The sequence below is a fragment of the Brachyhypopomus gauderio genome, chromosome 3 (assembly GCF_052324685.1).
Source record: "Brachyhypopomus gauderio isolate BG-103 chromosome 3, BGAUD_0.2, whole genome shotgun sequence".
In the NCBI taxonomy this organism is placed as follows: Eukaryota; Metazoa; Chordata; class Actinopteri; order Gymnotiformes; family Hypopomidae; genus Brachyhypopomus; species Brachyhypopomus gauderio.
This window is the reverse complement of record NC_135213.1, coordinates 28,469,211-28,490,629: the sequence shown is the minus strand read 5'-3', so window position 1 is coordinate 28,490,629 and position 21,419 is coordinate 28,469,211. Positions and strand designations below refer to the sequence as shown.

At 46.5% G+C, this 21,419-nt stretch overlaps 1 protein-coding gene across 3 annotated transcripts in view; it reads left to right on the top strand.

Annotated features, from left to right (window-relative positions):
* adam11 (ADAM metallopeptidase domain 11) overlaps positions 1–21,419 on the top strand; it is a 51,601-nt gene that overhangs the window by 16,547 nt on the left and 13,635 nt on the right. For all 3 annotated transcript variants that reach the window (XR_013130124.1, XM_077000892.1, XM_077000891.1), the window contains exons 5-21: positions 3,084–3,166; positions 3,694–3,757; positions 9,021–9,084; positions 12,653–12,768; positions 14,509–14,583; positions 14,887–14,958; positions 15,077–15,243; positions 15,415–15,499; positions 15,637–15,727; positions 16,365–16,416; positions 17,349–17,448; positions 17,532–17,603; positions 18,770–18,862; positions 19,090–19,170; positions 20,271–20,321; positions 20,445–20,508; positions 21,009–21,114. Coding sequence is in view for 2 of the 3 variants with exons in the window: in XM_077000892.1 (XP_076857007.1) it covers positions 3,084–3,166; positions 3,694–3,757; positions 9,021–9,084; positions 12,653–12,768; positions 14,509–14,583; positions 14,887–14,958; positions 15,077–15,243; positions 15,415–15,499; positions 15,637–15,727; positions 16,365–16,416; positions 17,349–17,448; positions 17,532–17,603; positions 18,770–18,862; positions 19,090–19,170; positions 20,271–20,321; positions 20,445–20,508; positions 21,009–21,114 (1,436 nt within the window). In the remaining variant the exon portion in view is untranslated. The remainder of the gene's footprint in view (positions 1–3,083; positions 3,167–3,693; positions 3,758–9,020; positions 9,085–12,652; positions 12,769–14,508; positions 14,584–14,886; positions 14,959–15,076; positions 15,244–15,414; positions 15,500–15,636; positions 15,728–16,364; positions 16,417–17,348; positions 17,449–17,531; positions 17,604–18,769; positions 18,863–19,089; positions 19,171–20,270; positions 20,322–20,444; positions 20,509–21,008; positions 21,115–21,419) is intronic.

The window sequence follows — 21,419 nt, the reverse complement described above, 5'->3', positions numbered from 1 at the left end:
TGGTCTTGTCATTTGTAGTATTGCATCTACTTTTTCTTTGTCTGGCTGTATGCCTCGTGCAGATATCTTGTCTCCAAGGAACGTGATTTCTTGAACCACAAATTGACACTTACTCTTGTTTAATTTCAGCCCATTTTTTCTTATTCTTTGCAGACCTTTTGTGAGATTGTCATCGTGTTCTTGACTAGATGAACCCCATACTACAATGTCATCAATGTAAACACGAACTCCTTCAAGGCCTTCTATTATATGTTCCATAGCTCTGTGGAAAATTTCTGATGCAGAAACAATTCCAAAAGGAAGTCTGAGAAATCTGAATCTTCCAAAGGGCGTGTTGAATGTACAGTACTTGGAACTGTTTTCATCCAGCTTTAACTGCCAGAAGCCTTGAGATGCATCCAGCTTAGTGAAATATTTTGCATCTCACTGGTGATTTCTTCACGTTTTGGTATCTGATAATGTTCTCTTTTTATGTTTTCGTTCAAGTCTTTTGGATCAATGCATATTCTCAGATCACCATTTTTTTTTTACACACACCATTGAGTTTACCCAGTCTGTAGGTTCCTCTGTTCTCTTGATTACTCCAAGCATGGTCATCCTGTCTAGTTCTTTCTTAAGTTTTGCTCTCAGGGGTGCGGGAACTCTTCTTGCAGCGTGCACTACCGGTTGTGCATTTTCTTTTAACTGGATGCTGTATGTATGTGGCAATGTACCAAAACCAGTGAACACATCTGCAAAACCTCGCACAAGAGCATCACCCGAGATATGACTTTTGCTGATGGGTTGACAGTCTTCATTGATGTGGTAAACTCGCTTCACCAAGTTTAGTTTTTCACAAGCTTTGTCACCCATCAGTGAATCTAGACCTTCTGGAACCACAGAGAAGAGAACATGGTGTACTTTACCTTTGATGGTTACTTTAAGCTTACAGATGCCTAAACAGTCAATAGTTTGTCCATTGTAGCTTTTCAGTAGCACTGTTCTTTTATGAATTGTTGGCTTTTCTCTCATGAACTTGATGTCTGACATGCTAATCAGATTTGCTTTTGCACCAGTGTCCAACCTGAATGTGATGACTGCTCCATTTACATGTAATGGCACTATCCACTTGTCTTTATGGTCCTGCGTTTGCTGTTCTTCAGCTGCTACGCACTTCTGTTTGATGTTTTCTGCAAGCTCGACCATGTGTGACTCTTCACAGGCCACCATGTTGATAAAAAATGTGTCACTTAAATCTGTGTCTTCAGCAATGTCAACTGGTTGAACTTTCTTTGCCTCTTTCTTTTGTGAGAAGCATTGCTTTGCAAAATGGTTTTTGCCTTTGCATTTAGAGCACAGTTTGCCATAAGCAGGGCAACATCTAGGAAGATGAGGAGAACTACAGCGTTTGCAGTTGAACTTGGCATTATTCTGTTTAACATTCTTGAACCCAGAATATGAGTGCTTTTGTTTTTCTGCCGATATGATGTTCACAGAAGAACCATCATTTATACCAACACATGCAATAGGTTCACTAAACGTCTTCACGTGCTGCATAGCTAGCTCACTTGTTTGACACATTTTAATAGCATGCTCCAGTGTTAGCTCAGTCTCTCTTAGCATACGCTCACGTAGCTTTTTATCATGGACGCCAAAAACAACTTGATCTCGAATCATGGAATCTTTCAATATGTCAAAATTGCATGTTTTAGCTTTCAGCTTGAGGTCAGTTAAGAAGATATCAAATGGCTCATCTTGCATTTGTACTCGAGAACAAAAAACGTACCTCTCATATGTTTCATTTTTTTTGGAGAACAATGATCATCAAATTTCGAGAGCACCACGTCGAATTTATTTCTATCTTCATCCTCTCTGAAAACAAAGGTGTTGTAGACCTCTATTGCTTGTGGGCCTGCAACAGTAAGAAGAACCGCATTTTTCCTCGCGTCTGGCTTCGTGTCCAGTCCGACCGCCATGATATAGAGTTGAAACTGCTGCTTGAAATTGCGCCAGTTGCCGTCGACATTACCCGTGAGTTTAAGAGCTTCAGGAGGCTTCAGAGAATCCATTTCGTCTGGTTCATAGGCAGGGATCTCAAGTTTTGGATTCATGTCAGAGTGTGAGAGTTGTCGACGGGGGTGGGGGGGGGGGGGGGGGGGGGGTGGCGAACGTTAATTGTTGGGGGGGGGGGGGGGGGGGGGGGGGGCGAACGTAAGTTGTTGAGCGTGGTGGGGGTTTGTATATCGCGATCGATCGCCAGTGGAGGGCAACATAGATATGGATCGGAGGTAAATAAACTAGATTTTTTTTTTCTCGCCGTGTGAAATCGGAAGTGTGGCGTGTGAGCGTGTGAAGACGGTCAAATGCGTGTGTCACACGCTCAATGCGTGAGACTTGAGAGCCCTGTTCATAGGTCTTAAACCGAAGTCGCTTTCTTTACGATTCACTCCTGGTACCATGTATTGATATTGTATTTGTTCTTAATACAATAAAGATAGACACTTTAGTAAACGTGTCTTGTTTTATTACTAGCTTGCTCAACGTGCTTTCTTATCACTCTCTATACATGTTCTGCTCAACTAACGTTATCTCACTAGTGACCCCTAGTGTTACAATTAAATTACATCATTAACTGAATATCATTACACCTCCCTAAGTAGGGAGCGAATCAACTGATTCTCATTTTCGCTGATCACGTCTGTTGGATGTAGACCTTGACCGCCCTCTGGTGGTCATAGGCGGGGCAGTGCTGGGGCCTGCCCTGACAATGATAGCTGAGCGCTCTGTAGGGAGAGCTTGTGTTGGCTCAGTGGATTGAGTGACTTCCTGTGTCACCACATTATCAGTACTGGCTTGACTCCTCTGCCATTGCCTCACATCACACACTTGCACCGTGTGTGTGTGTGTGTGTGTGTGTGTGTGTGTGTGTGTGTGTGTGTGTGTGTGTGTGTGTGTGTGTGCATTTGAGTGTGGATATGTGAGGAGTGTTTGTGTGGGTTCTGAGTGTATTAATGTGAGTGTTACTGGCAGGGTCTGTGTGGGTTCTGACTGGGAGGTGGTATTTTAGGGTGGAGAGCTGTGTTAACTGGGAAGTGGTGTTTTAGGGTGGAGAGCTGTGTTATTACCATGGTGTGGTGCGGGGGCTGAAGGACTCCTGGGCTGCTCTCTCCACCTGTCATGGCCTGCGGTGAGCTACATCCACACCTACACCACCATCACTGTTTTAGCACTACAACACTATCACCACTATCAGCACTAAACAGAACTTAATCAAAATAAACTAGCTTGAATTCTCAAAGTGTCCAAAACTCCACACATCACATATCTTTTCATATTAACTGAATGATTCACCTAACATTTATTATTCAATAGACTTTGAGCAACAGTATGTTTTACAAACAGGCTGCTAAGACAGGAAACAATTCAGGTGCTGATCATGGGGGTTTATCCACTGTGCTTGGAATCTCTACTGAAGTGTAAAAGTTACCCAAATCTACACATTATGGACAACCCATGTGTTTTAGAGGCTGGTCTATCAAAGATAACCTGTGTACATAGAGGGCTGATCTGGGATCAGAGATAACGTGGGTACACTGGGGTCTCAACCATCGATTCAAAGATTGAACTTTTCTGAAGGTGATGTGAGTGACTCTCCTTGCTGTGTGTGTGTGTGTGTGTGTGTGTGTGTGTGTGTGTGTGTGTGTGTATGTGCAGGGGTATGTTCTCCGATGGCAACTTTTCTTATGGAATTGAACCTGTGCAGAGGCCCCACAAGCAGGTCAGCCTTCATGTCATCATCTGTCTGCCCATGAAACCATGATCTCTCTCCACCCTGACCTCCAGCTCTCTCTCTCTCTCTCTCCCTCTCCCCATTCTCTCCCTCTCTCTCTCCCCCTCTCCCCTCATCTTTCTGTCTCCTCTGCCCAGAGTAAAGGTTGGTGTTACTTTATCTGTCTGTTGCGGTACGGAAAAACAAAATCAGTTGACACCCAATCCTGAGAACATCCTGCAAGTCATAGAAAGCACCTCCGCTGAACTTGCTGGAGGGAGGGGGGTGGAGGGAGAGGGGTGGAGAAGTAGGGGTGGAGGAATGGGTGGCGAGAGAGGGGTGGAGGGGAGGGTGGAGGAGCAGGGGCAGGGATCAGATTCTCAGAGCTGACTGTTTGAAGTGGTCCAGCTGGAACGTCTGCTAGACGGTGTCAGAACACCTGCTCATACCCCCAGTGAACTTCGGGAGGAGGGGATTAGGGTTAGAGTTAATGTTAGGGTCTAGGGTTGAATACTGTTCCTGCTTTCTTGCTGTTCAGATGCTTCTCTGCTAGCTTTGCTTGTTCTGTACAGTTATTTCATTTATTTAAGTTAAAGGTATTCATTACTCATTACTTTACTAGGTAAGCTTTTATTTATTAATTAATCTATAAAGGATCGTTTAGCACTTTTGACATTCTGACAGTCTGATTGTTCCTTGTCACTGCGAGTGAGCTGTTTTTGGCACAGTTTATTGCTTCTGTTGGTGGCTGGTATTGTTCCCGGCTGTGAAATATCTGCCATACCTTCTTGGGTGTCAATTTAACATTTTAGAATTTTAATTTGGATATTTGAGCCTTGTGTGCCCCGTGCTTTTGATACTGTTTCGATTATGGCTCACGCTGCCACGTCATTTACTTGCTCTGAGTGTATCAAACTGTCTCAGAGGGTTGAACAGCTTCAGGAAAGAATCCATACCTTACACTCTATAATGGAGGATGAAGAATTTCTAGACTCGATTCTTGCCGGTTGATAAAACCGTCCCGGCAACTGGCAAAGAATGGCGTCTCTCTGCATTGTCACTAGGAATTACTGGGGGCAATGCCTAAGCTCATCTTGGCCTCAACTCCCAATCCAGTTAACAACAATAGTGATAAGGGCTGGACTCTTGTTCGGGGGAAAGAACGCAGCAGAAACCAGCACAGCAGCGGTGGCAAGCAGCCGTCTCCTGAACAGAACATTCTTTTAGATAACAGATATGAAGCTCTTGCCTCAACTAGAGTAGCAGAAATCAAGCAGTCTCACCACAACATACTGCCTCCCTCTCCAGGACAATAAAGACATCAAGCACACCTCAATCTGCATCAGAGAACCAACTCCAGTCTCGCTGCTAAACAGCAGCATGTAAATAACTCTGGCCACACGTGGACCAACTACCAAGCTGCCAACTGTGCTAGCCAGCAGCATGCTAAGAGTGATAGCCATCAGTGCAGCCACATGTGTCCCAACCACCAGCTTGCAAACCATGCCAGTCGTGAGCTAAATAATAAGCATGCTAATAGGGTTAGTCATCGGGATGCTAACTATGTTCAATTCAAATGTGCCATATTTGTCATTTGTGATTTTTACCTCAATCAAATTTTGTCCTCCTCATTTACCCATTTGTGCCTACACACTAGTGATTACTAGGGGGCTGTGGTGCACACGTGCCCAGAGCTGTGGGCAGCCCTAGCCCGGCACCCGGGGAGCAGTTGGGTTAGGTGCCTTGCTCATGGGCACCTCAGTCATGGCCTCAGGTTTGGGAATCGAACTCACGATCCTCCGGTCACAAGACCGGTTCCCTAACCACCAGATCATGACGGCTCCGCATATTGCATGATCATCCAACTATGGAAAGACTGATTGTGCATGTCAGATCTAGTGATGTTTACAAACAAATGTCTGAGATTCTGAGTCTGAGATCAGCTACACCCTAACAAGGCTAGGACATCACTCACATGCGGAACTTGAACCCAACCGCCAGCAGTAATGTCAGTCACAGGAGCTCACCATCTCCTGTCAGATAATCTGTCCACAGTCTCAGAGGTAAACTCCAGGAGATTGATTAGGTTCTGCAACACTACAGTCTGCAGTCTTGTAGGAACTCACCTACTTCTCCTGCACACTCAGTGAATTCTCAAGTCTGATACACTGGAATCTATGCTCCCAGTCAGTGTTACATGGCATGGCTCTCAGAATCAAAATAAAAATGTAATCGGAAGAAAATTTAGTAGTAAAAGACATTGTAACAAACAAAATTTGATCCCAGTGAAATGCACAAGTAATGTAAGCTATGTTGATCAACCACATCAAGTCTTCAAAGTCTCCTTACTAAATGTCCGCTCACTCACAAACAAGTCTTTTATAATAGCTAAATTAATTGAAGATTATTGTCTGGACTTTCTTGGCTTGATAGCAATGGAGCAATAGTGCTAAATGAAGCTTCACCTCCCAACTTTAACTATTTTAATGTCTCTAGAGTAAATAAGAGAGGTGGTGGTGTTGCATGTTTCTACCATAAAGCATTCCGCTGTAAGCAGATCTCATTAGGGGAACAATCTACGTTTGAATATCTGGCTCAACAGTACTTCTCCAGTTCCATTGATTCTATCATCCTCCCAGACTACATACAGACTTTCTTGAAGATTTTGCAGAAATGCTTTCTAGGATTTTTATTGATTTTGATTGTTTTAATTACTGGGGATTTTAATATTCACATGGATATATCCACAAATCCAATCACTTGAGAATTCATGAGGATGCTTAACTCTTTTGATCTCATACATGTACCAGGTCCAACTCATAAGCACAGCCACACTTTAGATTTGATGATTTCTAAATGCATAGAGGTTAATAATACCGAAATTACAGATGTTTCAATCTATGATCATTTTGGTGTATTTGTCAATATGTCATTATCTGTTAGAACACTCAATAACCAAGTGTTATCTCAGTGTTGGCAGTGCTGTGGCCTTCACAGACATGATACAGTCCCTTCCTCCTCTTTTAGAAGATGGGAATGAGTTAGATGAAACATTGACACACAGAGTTAGGAACTGTATTGATGTTGTGGCACCAAAGGTATCTTAAATGATCTCTGGTAGAATTAAGATGCCCTGAAGAAACACTACATCTATTGTAAATTTAGGCAAGATTGTAGGCAGGCTGAGAGACATTGGCGAAGGTCAAAATTGGAAGTACATTTTGATATTCATAAAATAACATTGCAAGATTACAACAGTGAAGTGAAATCAGCACAGAAAAACTACTTCTCTACCTTAATCGATTTATCTGAAAATAACTCTGCTGCCCTGTTCAGAAGTATAGACTGGCTAGTAAACCCCACCTCCGGTGTCTTCCCAGAATCTGTTTCAGTTGAACAATGCGACGAGTTTGCAATATTTTAGGGAGAAGATTACTAGTATAAGGCAGAACATAGCAACAAGCTCTAGTAAGCTATCACCTATCAATATGTCTTTATTTCCAAGAAGTTGACATGGTAATTCTATTTGATGTGATTTCATCACTAAAATCCTCTACATGTGAACTGGACCCTTTACCAACATGCTTTTTCAAGCAGGTTCTGAGTACATTATCTAATGAAGTTCAGTCTCTGCAACTGGGAGAATTCCCTAATATTCTTAAAACTGAAGTGGATAAATCACTACTAAAGAACAGAAATCTTGATCCCACATTTCTCAATAATTATCGACCTATATCTAACCTTCCCATTTCTTAGCAAAATCGTTGTGTCAGTCCAGTTGAATGGTTACGTTAAAGTAAACCAAATAAATGACACTTTTTAGTCTGGTTTCAGAGCTCTCCACAGCACTGAGCACTAGTTAAGGTAGTAAATGACCTGAGATTGAATAAAGATGCATGCAAAACTTAGTCTTTCTGCTAGATTTAGGTGCCGCTTTTGACACCGTTGATAATCAAATACTTCTTGATCGACTACAGAGCTGGGTAGGTCTTAGTGGCTTAGTCTTCATCCACACATCAAAATATAACTTGTGGCATCCCCCAAGGATTAATTCTTGGACCTTTACTGTTCAGCCTATATATGCTTCTGTTACCACATATCATTAACAAACATGGTATTAGTTATCATCAATATGCAGATGACACTCAACTTTACATTCCTCTAGAACCTAAAGCCCAAAAATCAATTAGCTCACTGTTTGACTGTATAGGTTATATACAGACATGGATGTCTGACAATTTTCTGCAATTAAATAAAGAGAATACAGAGGTTCTTGTTCTTGGTAGTGATTCACAATGGAATTATGTCCAGACTTATTTAAATCAAATTATTCGGAATGCCAAACAATGTGTTAAGAACTTGGGCGTCACTTTTGATAATGAGCTCAGCTTCAAATCACATATCATGACTACATGCAAGACAGCTTATTTTCACCTTTGAAACATCGCTAAGGTCTGAGATGTGCTCTCTCCTGCTGAAAAATTTGTCTATGCATTTATCACATCAAGGCTAGATTATTGTAACACTGTTCTATCTACTCTTCCAAAGAGCTCTATTTCGCACCTACAGTGAGTTCAGAACGCGGCTGCAAGGGTTCTGACCCGCAGGCGAAAGGGAGATCATATTACACCTGCACTCCACTCACTACACTGGTTACCTGTCAGTTTTAGAATAGATTTTAAGATTTTGGTGATGGTTTTTAAATGTCTTCATTGCCTTGCTCCTCTGTACTTCAGCAAAATTATGGTTAGATATGTTCCAGTCAGGTCTCTCAGGTCTTTAAACAGTAATCTACTGGTGATGTTACGGTTAGGGTCTAGGGTTATGGTTAATGTTACAGTTAGGGTTCATGTTAGGTGAGAATAGGAAGAGAGGAGATGAAATGGAGAAACGCAGAGAGAGAGAGAGAGAGAGAGAGTGAGAAGGCCAAGTGTTATTTCCATTAGAGCCCAGTGTAGTGTAAGCACAGTAGCTTGGCAATGCTAGGATGTGTGGATGATAGGGCTTCCTCCCAAACTCTCTCCTGTCTCTGTTGACTCTGACTGGTTTCCATTTAAGCTGTTTTATTCCATCATGCACCTCTACACTCTGCTAACCCTAACCCATGAGTTTGTGTTTCCGTCCTTCCATCTCCTCACTTCTCTGTCTCTGTCTCTCTCTCTGTCTCTAGCTCTCTCTCTCTGTCTTTCTTGCAGTGTGTAGTGTGTAGTGTACAGACTGCTGGCTTTAGTGGACATCTGGCCAGAAGGCCTTTCATTGTTCTCTTGTGCAGGAACAGACCATTCATGTGGTGTACAGAATGCCAGATGTGCACCTAACAACAACATTCTGCTCAGGTAAAACACACACACACACACACACACACACACACACACACACACACACACACACACACACACACACATACACACACAGACATACACACAGGTATGTACCTGATCTCCTTATGTAGGTGTATTTTTAGTACAGGCAACAGTGTTGGAGTAGGGGCAGGTGTGTTAGAGTGGGGACAGGTGTGTTGGAGTAGGGACAGGTGTGTTGGAGTAGGGACAGGTGTGTTGTAGTAGGGGCAGGTGTGTTGGAGTAGGGGCAGGTGTGTTGGAGTGGGGGCAGGTGTGTTGGAGTGGGGGCAGGTGTGTTGGAGTGGGGGCAGGTGTGTTAGAGTGGGGACAGGTGTGTTGTAGTAGGGGCAGGTGTGTTAGAGTGGGGGCAGGTGTGTTGGAGTAGGGACAGGTGTGTTGTAGTAGGGGCAGGTGTGTTGGAGTGGGGACAGGTGTGTTGGAGTAGGGGCAGGTGTGTTGGAGTGGGGGCAGGTGTGTTGGAGTAGGGGCAGGTGTGTTGGAGTAGGGGCAGGTGTGTTGGAGTAGGGGCAGGTGTGTTAGAGTGGGGACAGGTGTGTTGTAGTAGGGGCAGGTGTGTTAGAGTGGGGACAGGTGTGTTGGAGTAGGGACAGGTGTGTTGTAGTAGGGGCAGGTGTGTTGGAGTGGGGGCAGGTGTGTTGGAGTGGGGGCAGGTGTGTTGGAGTAGGGGCAGGTGTGTTAGAGTGGGGACAGGTATGTTGTAGTAGGGGCAGGTGTGTTAGAGTGGGGGCAGGTGTGTTGGAGTAGGGACAGGTGTGTTGTAGTAGGGGCAGGTGTGTTGGAGTGGGGACAGGTGTGTTGGAGTAGGGGCAGGTGTGTTTGAGTGGGGTCAGGTGTGTTGTAGTAGGGGCAGGTGTGTTAGAGTGGGGACAGGTGTGTTGGAGTAGGGGCAGGTGTGTTTGAGTGGGGGCAGGTGTGTTGTAGTAGGGGCAGGTGTGTTAGAGTGGGGACAGGTGTGTTGGAGTGGGGACAGGTGTGTTGGAGTGGGGACAGGTGTGTTGGAGTGGGGACAGGTGTGTTGGAGTAGGGGCAGGTGTGTTGGAGTGGGGACAGGTGTGTTGGAGTGGGGACAGGTGTGTTGGAGTAGGGGCAGGTGTGTTGTAGTAGGGGCAGGTGTGTTGGAGTGGGGACAGGTGTGTTGGAGTAGGGGCAGGTGTGTTTGAGTGGGGTCAGGTGTGTTGTAGTAGGGGCAGGTGTGTTAGAGTGGGGGCAGGTGTGTTAGAGTGGGGGCAGGTGTGTTGTAGTAGGGACAGGTGTGTTGTAGTAGGGGCAGGTGTGTTGTAGTAGGGGCAGGTGTGTTGGAGTGGGGACAGGTGTGTTGGAGTGGGGTCAGGTGTGTTGTAGTAGGGTCAGGTGTGTTTGAGTGGGGTCAGGTGTGTTGTAGTAGGGGCAGGTGTGTTAGAGTGGGGACAGGTGTGTTGGAGTAAGGGCAGGTGTGTTGGAGTGGGGGCAGGTGTGTTAGAGTGGGGGCAGGTGTGTTAGAGTGGGGGCAGGTGTGTTAGAGTGGGGGCAGGTGTGTTTGAGTAGGGACAGGTGTGTTGGAGTGGGGGCAGGTGTGTTTGAGTGGGGGCAGGTGTGTTTGAGTGGGGGCAGGTGTGTTGGAGTGGGGGCAGGTGTGTTGGAGTGGGGGCAGGTGTGTTGGAGTGGGGGCAGGTGTGTTTGAGTGGGGGCAGGTGTGTTGGAGTGGGGGCAGGTGTGTTGGAGTGGGGACAGGTGTGTTGGAGTGGGGACAGGTGTGTTGGAGTGGGGACAGGTGTGTTAGAGTGGGGACAGGTGTGTTTGAGTGGGGGCAGGTGTGTTGGAGTAGGGACAGGTGTGTTTGAGTGGGGACAGGTGTGTTTGAGTGGGGGCAGGTGTGTTGGAGTAGGGACAGGTGTGTTTGAGTGGGGACAGGTGTGTTGGAGTGGGGGCAGGTGTGTTGGAGTGGGGACAGGTGTGTTAGAGTGGGGGCAGGTGTGTTGGAGTGGGGGCAGGTGTGTTTGAGTAGGGGCAGGTGTGTTTGAGTAGGGACAGGTGTGTTGGAGTGGGGTCAGGTGTGTTGGAGTGGGGTCAGGTGTGTTGGAGTGGGGTCAGGTGTGTTGGAGTGGGGGCAGGTGTGTTGGAGTGGGGGCAGGTGTGTTTGAGTGGGGGCAGGTGTGTTGGAGTGGGGACAGGTGTGTTGGAGTGGGGACAGGTGTGTTGGAGTGGGGACAGGTGTGTTGGAGTGGGGACAGGTGTGTTGGAGTAGGGACAGGTGTGTTGGAGTAGGGACAGGTGTGTTGGAGTGGGGACAGGTGTGTTGGAGTGGGGGCAGGTGTGTTTGAGTGGGGGCAGGTGTGTTTGAGTGGGGACAGGTGTGTTGGAGTGGGGGCAGGTGTGTTGGAGTGGGGGCAGGTGTGTTGGAGTGGGGGCAGGTGTGTTGGAGTGGGGGCAGGTGTGTTGGAGTGGGGGCAGGTGTGTTTGAGTGGGGACAGGTGTGTTGGAGTGGGGGCAGGTGTGTTGGAGTGGGGGCAGGTGTGTTGGAGTAGGGGCAGGTGTGTTAGAGTGGGGGCAGGTGTGTTAGAGTGGGGGCAGGTGTGTTGGAGTAGGGGCAGGTGTGTTGGAGTAGGGGCAGGTGTGTTTGAGTAGGGGCAGGTCTCTGATAAAGCAAGTTGATAGATTGTATCCACATAGATAGAACACACACACACACACACACACACACACACACACACACACACACACACACACACACACACACACACACACACACACACACAGAGGTATTGGGTTTAATTGCAGCCCTGATCTAATTCACCTGATCTCCTTATCTAGTATCTCACCTGAATATTAGAGGCAGGTGTCCATTAAAACCAGTTGATAGATTGCATCCGCATAGACAGGGAACACACACACCTACATAAACCTCTTCAGTGTGCATTCTCTGTACACACTCTATGTATGCACACTCTGTGCACACTGTCAGTACACACTCTACATACTCTATATGCACTCTCTACACACTCACTACGCACATTCTGTGCACACTCTGTATGCACTCTCAGTACACTGTATGTACTCTCTGTACACACTCTCAGTATCTACTCAGTATATACCCTCAGTATGTACTCTCTGTATGCTATCTCAGTATGCACCGTCAGTACACTGTAAACACTCTCAGTACATCTTTCTCTGATTATCCTTGTCCTTTCTTCCGTTTCCCTGTCTGCAGAGTATTGATTTAGTTCATGGATCTCTGGACACTCATATATTCCTCTATTGAGTGGCTGAAAACGAATAACAGGATGCTTTGGTTTGGGATGGTTTACATCCTCTCTCTGCCCTTGCTCCCTCTCTCTCTCTCTCTCTCTCTCTCTCTCTCTCTCTCCCTCTCTGTCTGCTCTCTCCCTCCCTCCCTCTCTGTCCCCCGTCTCCTCCCTCTTCCTCTCTCCCTCTCTCTCCCTCCCCTGCTTTCACTCTCTCTCCTCTATCTCCCTCTGTCTCCCTCCCTCTCTCTCTCTCTCCCTCCATCTCTCGTTCTCTCTCGTTCTCTCTCACTCTGTATTCTGTATTTCCTCAATCCCAGAATGCACAGAGAGCACTAAGTCTGAAGGTGGTTCTGCCAGTGATGATGACTCTGCTGGGTCGACAGAGACAGACTGGCCCACCTTCACATACGGGCTGAAGCGGACCAAGAGACAGGTGGGACTATCAGTTTCTTCCTTACTACACATTAATAAATCACACCCTGCTGTTGCACAATCCAAACGAGCGGAGCTGAAAACAGAATACAGAATACGCGCAACATCTGCCAAGATTATAATGGCTACTAAAAAACTTCAAAAGTATTTTGAAAAATATAAAGATGAATCAAACAAAGTAAAGTGCAAGTTATGTCATCGACGTCTTTCATTTCCCATGACAACAACCAACATGGCATACCATTTACAGTTGACGAATCAGATTCGACTATGAAAATCCTTAGTTGAATACACCCCTACTGTTCACTTTGATGAGAATAAATTAATATTCACATAATTGTGATATGACAAATTATTTTAATTCTGTAATTATAATATGTAATATAAAATGTGAAAGGAAACTGTCGGCTTCAAATTCAATTGTTTTTTTCATACAAAAAAATAATTTGTAACACTGACCTGTAATATTGACATGTGACACTGATCTGTAGCACTGAGTGTGTAACTCTGATCTGTAACACTGACATGTGACACTGATCTGTAACACTGACATGTGACATAGGGCTGAACGATTAATTGCATTTGCGATAATTTCGCGATTTTTAAAAACGCTATTGTCTAATCGCACAGGCTGCGATTTAAACTGGTCACGTGACTTGGGAGCGAGCCGAGCCGAGGACGAACGGGGCAAACCGCAGGAGGCAGGGAGGTGGAGAAGTGAAGTTAACACAGCGCACTTTAACAATGGCTTCAGGCTCGACAGAAGCTGACACAACTGAAAGTCTAATACCAAAGAGGGGCAGCACATAAGTTGTGTGAAATTACTTTGGCTTTTAAAAAGATGCTGCTCAACGTCAGGTACCCTGCAAAACGTGCCTTGCTACTGTTGCTACGACGCGAGGAAACACTACAAACCTTCAGCATTAAAAAAACACCACAAAGCCTCGTATGATATTTGTAAGGCTAAAATGCCAACGACCAGTGCTGCATCTTCAAATACGCCAAAGTGTTTCTCTGCGCTTATACAGCTTTAGTATGCGGTGAGCAGCGAAATACCGTAAAATCACGCATATAGGCGCAATAAGATTTAAAGCGCGGATGAATCGCTAAAGCGCGGATAGCTTGACCGGTCCAGCAGACAGGGTTAACTGACCGAACCGTTTGAAAGTGTAACTCCTTATGGATGTAATTCGAAGCGGCACGCTGAAATAACTCGGGCAGTAACGGAGTTCATAGTGAAAGACACGATGCCCGTTAATATAGTGAACAAGCCCGGCTTCATGGCTTTGTTAAACACACTGGATATGCGCTACCAAACGCCCTCACGCACATATTTTAGCCAAGTTGCTATACCTGCAGGGCTGCCAACTCTCACGCATTGAGCGGGCTTGAGGCTGACAGTGACTAGATCGGGCTGTGTTAGACTAAAAAATTAGTAGTTCGCTCTGGCACCAACCACAGGCGATCGATCGATCACGATATAATAATAATACTTAAATTTAGTCCATTTTACACCCCCCCCCCCCCCCCCCCCCCCCCCCCCGCAACCCTGTATCTGAGCTGTATAAAAAATGCCGAAACGGAGTTTCCTGAAGTGGAACAATAGGGAAAAATCGCGATTTTAAATCGCAATCGCAATTTATAGATAAAAAATTGCAATTAGATTATTTTCCAAAATCGTTCAGCCCTAATGTGACACTGATCTGTAGCACTGACGTGTGAGGTCTGTATCGCTCTACAGATTCGTAGGGCACAGCGGACTGTCCAGACAGAGACCAAATATGTTGAACTGCTAGTGGTGAATGACTATGACCTGGTAAGATAGGTTAGCTCTGTGTGTGCAAGTGTGTGTGCGTACATGTGTGTGCATCTGGGTGCGTGGGTGTGCATGCGTGCACTTGTGTGTGTGTGTGTGTGTGTGTGTGTGCATGTGTGCGTGTGTGTGTGTGTGCGTATGTGTGTATGTGTGTGTGCGTGCGTATGTGTGTGTGCATGTGTGTGTGTGCATGTGTGTGTGCACGTGCGTGTGTGTGTGTGCACATGCGTGTGTGTGTGTGTGTGTGTGTGTGTGTGTGTGTGTGTGTGTGTGTGTGATCCTCCACTCTCTTCTTTTCTACAGTTTGTTCAGATGCGTAGGTCCACTGCTCAGACACGGAACTTTGCGAAGGCCATAGTGAACATGGCTGATGCAGTAAGTGTAACTCACAATGGTGTTACAGTCTGAACTTAATACAAGTTCAAAACAAAGAAATAAACCCACTGTTGTTGGCTTTGTCCACTAAAAAACATTTCTTTCTTCAAAATTTTAGATTTATAAAGAACAACTTAACACCAGGATTGTGCTTGTTGCCATGGAAACGTGGTCATCCCAGAACATGGTTTCGGTTGGTGACGACCCCTTGATGACCTTACGGGACTTCATGAAGTACAGGAGGGAGAATATTAAAGAGAAGAGTGACACAGCACACCTGCTGTCGTGAGATTTACACACACTCATCCACACTGAGCACACTCACAAACACACACACACACACACAAAACGCACACACACACGAACGCACGCACGCACGCACGCACGCACGCACGCACACACACACGTACATATATGCAAGATCTGATTTTCTTCACTTCTGCTGTTGGAGTGTAGGGGGCGCACATTCCACAGTGCTCGCAGTGGAACAGCCTACATTGAGGGCATTTGCTCTCCAACACGAGGAGGAGGGGTCAATGAGGTAGAATCCCTTCAAATTCATTACCTTACTTTCTACTCCCTAGCCCCTGGTGTCTGCTCCTAGTGATGAGATGCTAAATGAAAATTGGTCAAACTGCTGTTTAATGTGTGGTGTGTGTGGTGTGTGTGTGTGTTTAGTATGGAAATGTAGGGGCCATGGCCATCACTTTGTGTCAGAGTCTGGGTCAGAACCTGGGTATGATGTGGAATAAGGACCGCTCGACTGCAGGTGAAGGAGGGACAGAATTACCACACACCACCCCACACACACACACACACCACGCCACACACACCACCCCGTACACACCAAATCACCCCACACAGCACACACACCACTCCCCCCCACACACACACACACACCACCCCACACACACCACACCACACACACCAAATCACCCCACACAGCACACACACCACCCCACACACACCACACCATACAACCTAACACAACCCTACCCCACTCTTCTCCACCCTTCCCCACCCAGCTCCACCCTGCACCTCCCCACCCAGATTGTCACAGCACAGTTCCCCTCCAACTACAGCCACACTCTCAGTCGCCCCCTGCTGGAGGATGCAGCACCTCACACAGGGGGTTTGTGTGTGTGCGTGAGGACTCTCGGCCCAGGCCTCTGTGAAGCTGCGTAGTCACAGGGTCTGTTGTAAAATAACAATAAACAAAAGACAACTGAACTTAATAAATGTAATTAACTACAATACCCTGTTGAATCTCTCCAGTCTGTTTACATGTCATCTGTCCAGTCACCACTATATGCAGTAGTACCTCATGTTTTTATGTTCTGAAAGAGTACAGAAGTTGAAGGTGTGTGTGTGTGTGTGTGTGTGTGTGTGTGTGTGTGTGTCTGAAGGGGATTGTAGGTGTCCAGACCCTTGGCTTGGTTGTATTATGGAGGATACAGGGTAAGAAACACAGACACACACACACAGCCAGATTGTCCGTACTAAAACCCAGAGACCAGTATAATGCTATAGAAAATAACCCAATTTGAGAGTAGTTATAAACCTCCTTACTAATACCTGATTAAGGTTTAATTAAGGTCAATTAATGTGCATTAGACAAAAGACCAAACTCACAAAGTCAATCAATATTTCTTACAGAGAAATAAAACACATCATGAAACAACAGCAATGTGCCCTACTCCCTGAACCAAGCCACAAGACCAAACTCCCAGAAAACAACCCCCCCACAGGCCAAAACAACCCCCATAGCTCCCCACTTCATTCAAACACTGACTGACTGGTTTCATGGTTAAGACTGCACGCTGTATGCACTATTCTTTCTAACAGCCCAGTCTGATATGCGGAGATGATTATAAGTCATGTGACAAAGCCAGGATCAGACACCAAAGGCCCAGCATGACTTGGAAACACACCACCAATACCAGACCAAGCATAATTTCTAACTCAGATCAGACACAACTCACACAGTCCAACCATGAAAACACAATTTGAATGAAATTGAAAGCAAGAGGTTATTCTGTCCTTCCATGTTCTCATGTGGGTGGAATGTATATGATGTCATGAGATGCTAGACCCAATCAGAGTGAAGGGCAGTGCAGTCAGGAAAGAGAGTCAGTGCGTAGCACATGCAGAAAGAGAGAGCGATGATCCGGGAACAAGGAGACACCTGAAATACAGAAGACATGAAGACACGCCTGGGGACATAGCAGCATTTCCTAGAGATAATAATGCTTCTCAGTGAGGAACTCTGCTGTCTGCAGTCCCAGTGCATTCCAACAACTGGGTCCCTGAAGAGAGTGGAATCTTAATACACACACACTTTTCTGAATGCTTATTTGTGTTTGTGTGTGTGTGGATGCGTGAACGTCCAGATACTACCTACCGCGTAAGTTCTCCCGCTGCAGTGTGGAAGAGTACCTCCGCTTCCTCCAGGAAGGAGGGGGCAGCTGCCTTTTCAATAAGCCCACCAAGGTGAGTCCTGCCTGGGTTAGAGTTGCACACCTTTACTGGGTTGTCAAGATGGGAGGATTAAATAAGTGTTTCCCCTGGTACAGCTGCTAGACCCTCCAGAGTGTGGGAACGGATTTGTGGAGCAGGGAGAGGAGTGTGACTGCGGCTCGCAAGTGGTAAGACAACACACACACACACACAACTTACAACATATACACACACACACCTTACAACAACAACACACACACACACACACACACACACACACACACACACACACACACACACACACACACACACACACACACACACACAACTTACAACATATACACACACACCTTACAACACACACACACCTTACAACACACAAACACACACCTTACAATAAACATACACACCTTTCAACACACATATACACACGCGTGCACACACACACACAACTTACAACATATACACACACACCTTACAACACACACACAACTTACACCACACACACCTTGCAACACACACACACACCTTACAAAACACATACACACCTTACAAAACACATACACACACACCTTTCAACACCCTCACACCTTACAACACATATACACACACCTTACAACACACATATACACACGCACGCACACACACACACACACACACACACACACACACACACACACACACACACACCTTACAACACTCACACACAACTTACAACATACACACTTTACAACACACACACACCTTACAAAACACATACACACACACACACACAACTTACAACATATACACACATACCTTACAACACACACACACACACACAACTTGCAACATAAACACACACACCTTACAACATACACACACCTTACAACACACACACACACACACACAACTTGCAACATAAACACACACACCTTACAACACTCACACACACACACTCCACATACACACACACGCATACACACACACACAACTTACAACATATACACACACACCTTACAACACACACACACACAACAGATACACACACACTCATGCACACACACAAAACTTACAACATATACACACACACACCTTACAACACACACATACCTTACAACATACATACACACACCTTACAACATACATACACACACATCTTAACAACACACATATACACACACACTCTCACACACACACACACACACACACACACACACACACACATACACACCTTTAGTCAGCCACACACAGGTGGGGATTCTCATTAGCTTTAGTGTTTATAAAGTGACATTTCTCTGTGCCTTAACTTCATGGAGTCATTGGTTCAGGGAAACAGGAAGTTGTAATGAGCAGTTCCTGTATTTTGTGGCAGGAGTGCTCTCGTGTTGGGGGTGCATGCTGTAAGAAGTGCACGCTTACCCATGATGCCCTGTGCAGTAACGGACTCTGCTGCAGCAGGTGTAGGGTAAGCTCGCTGACCTTAACTGACCCTTAACTGACCCTCAGTCTCTCCTGTAGGATGCAGGAAGGTATTCACCTACACACACCTAGACACATCTTTATTCATGCATGTGCACTTGTGTGTGTGTGTGTGTGTGTGTGTGTGTGTGTGTGTGTGTGTGTGTGTGTGTGTGTGTGTGTGTGTGTGTGTGTGTGTGTGTGTGTGTGTGTGTGTGTGTGTGTGTGTTTCAGTATGAGCAGAGAGGCATAGTGTGCCGGGAAGCAGTGAACGACTGTGATGTGCCAGAGATGTGTGCAGGTGACTCCAGCCAGGTGAGACTCTATTACAGCTGCGCCTACACCCACCCACACCCCACCCACACTCACTGTCTCTCCTCCACCCACACCCCACCCACACTCACTGTCTCTCCTCCACCCACACCCCACCCACACTCACTGTCTCTCTCCCTCCTCCACCCACACCCCACATACTCACTCTCTCTCTCCTCCACCCACACCCCACACACACTCACTTTCTCTCTCTCCTCCACCCACACCCCACCCACACTCACACTCACTGTCTCTCTCCTCCACCCACACCCCACCCACACTTACTGTCTCTCTCTCTCTCTCCTCCACCCACACCCCACACACACTCACTATCTCTCTCTCCTCCACCCACAGCCCACCCACACTCACTGTCTCTCTCTCCTCCACCCACATCGCACCCACACTTACTGTCTCTCTCTCTCCTCCACCCACACCCCACCCACACTCACTGTCTCTCTCTCCTCCACCCACATCGCACCCACACTTACTGTCTCTCTCTCCTCCACCCACACCCCACCCACACTCACTGTCTCTCTCTCCTCCACCCACACCCCACCCACACTCACTGTCTCTCTCTCCTCCACCCACACCCCACCCACACTCACTGTCTCTCTCCCTCCTCCACCCACACCGCACATACTCACTGTCTCTCTCTCCTCCACCCACACCCCATCCACACTCACTGTCTCTCTCCCTCCTCCACCCACACCGCACATACTCACTGTCTCTCTCTCCTCCACCCACACCCCAAACACACTCACTGTCTCTCTCTCTCTCCTCCACCCATACCCCACACACACTCACTATCTCTCTCTCCTCCACCCACATCCCGCCCACACTCACTGTCTCTCTCTCTCCTCCACCCACACCCCACCCACACTCACTGTCTCTCTCCCTCCTCCACCCACACCCCGCCCACACTCACTGTCTCTCTCTCTCCTCCACCCACACCCCACCCACACTCACTGTCTCTCTCCCTCCTCCACCCACACCCCACACACGCTCACTATCTCTCTCTCCTCCACCCACATCCCACCCGCACTTACTGTCTCTCTCTCCTCCACCCACATCCCGCCCGCACTTACTGTCTCTCTCTCCTCCAGTGCCCTCCGAACGTTCACAAACTAGACGGCTACATGTGTGATGCAGGACAGGTAGCCCACTCTGACACTCGCACTACACCATACACTCTGATTGGACACACTCAGTGTGCATGTGGTCAGTTATACCATGGGCTTTCCCACAATGCACTGCTCTCTCTCGTCTCACTCTCTCAGGGTCGTTGTTATGGTGGCCGTTGTAAAACCAGAGATGCCCAGTGTCAAGCATTGTGGGGACACAGTAAGTAGAACACCAGCTTAATTAGAACACACACACACTCGTACAAAGAAGGTGTTGCATAGATCCACACAACATGTGTGTCACCACCTAGTGGACAGTGTGTGCAGTACATTTCACTTGGAAGAAGCAAATTTTCAATCAGAGGTCATCCAGAGGTCATTCAGAGGTCATTTCGATGTTATTCTTATATCCTCGCTAGCCATGGGAGCAACACACTCTCTCGTTTACACTCATACACATATATACACACACACACACACACACACACACACACACACACACACACACACACACACACACACACAAACATACTTGCAACAGCATAAATACCATAAACAGACGTTTAAACATGAAGGATGCATTTGATTTTTTAAAATGTAGCAAATGAAGAGTGTGTGTGTGTGTGTGTGTGTGTGTGTGTGTGTGTGTGTGTGTGTGTGCGTGCGTGCGTGCGTGTGTGTGTGTGTGTGTGTGCGTGTGTGTGTGTGTGTGCATGTTAGATGCTGCAGATCGGATCTGCTATGAGAAGCTGAACACAGAGGGGACAGAGAAAGGGAACTGTGGGCGGGACCCCAGTGTTCAGGGCTGGGTCCAATGCAACAAACAGTATGTATCCTCCCACGGCTGAACCTTCACCTCTGATTGCAGCCACATGTTCTCTGTATTGGCCATAAACAAACAAATTATTTCTCTCAGGATCATGGAAGTGAGATAGGGCTGATGTCTAAGCCCAACATTTTTTAATATATATTTAATGAATTGGAAATTCTGCAACTTCAGGACTCTGGTCTGCATTACGCGGAAATTTAATTCCTGCTCTACACAGATGACCTGATTGTGACGGGCAGGGTGAGCTAAATAAAATGGAAGCGATCATGCCAAGTCTCAGGGAAAAAGTATGGTTTAATTGA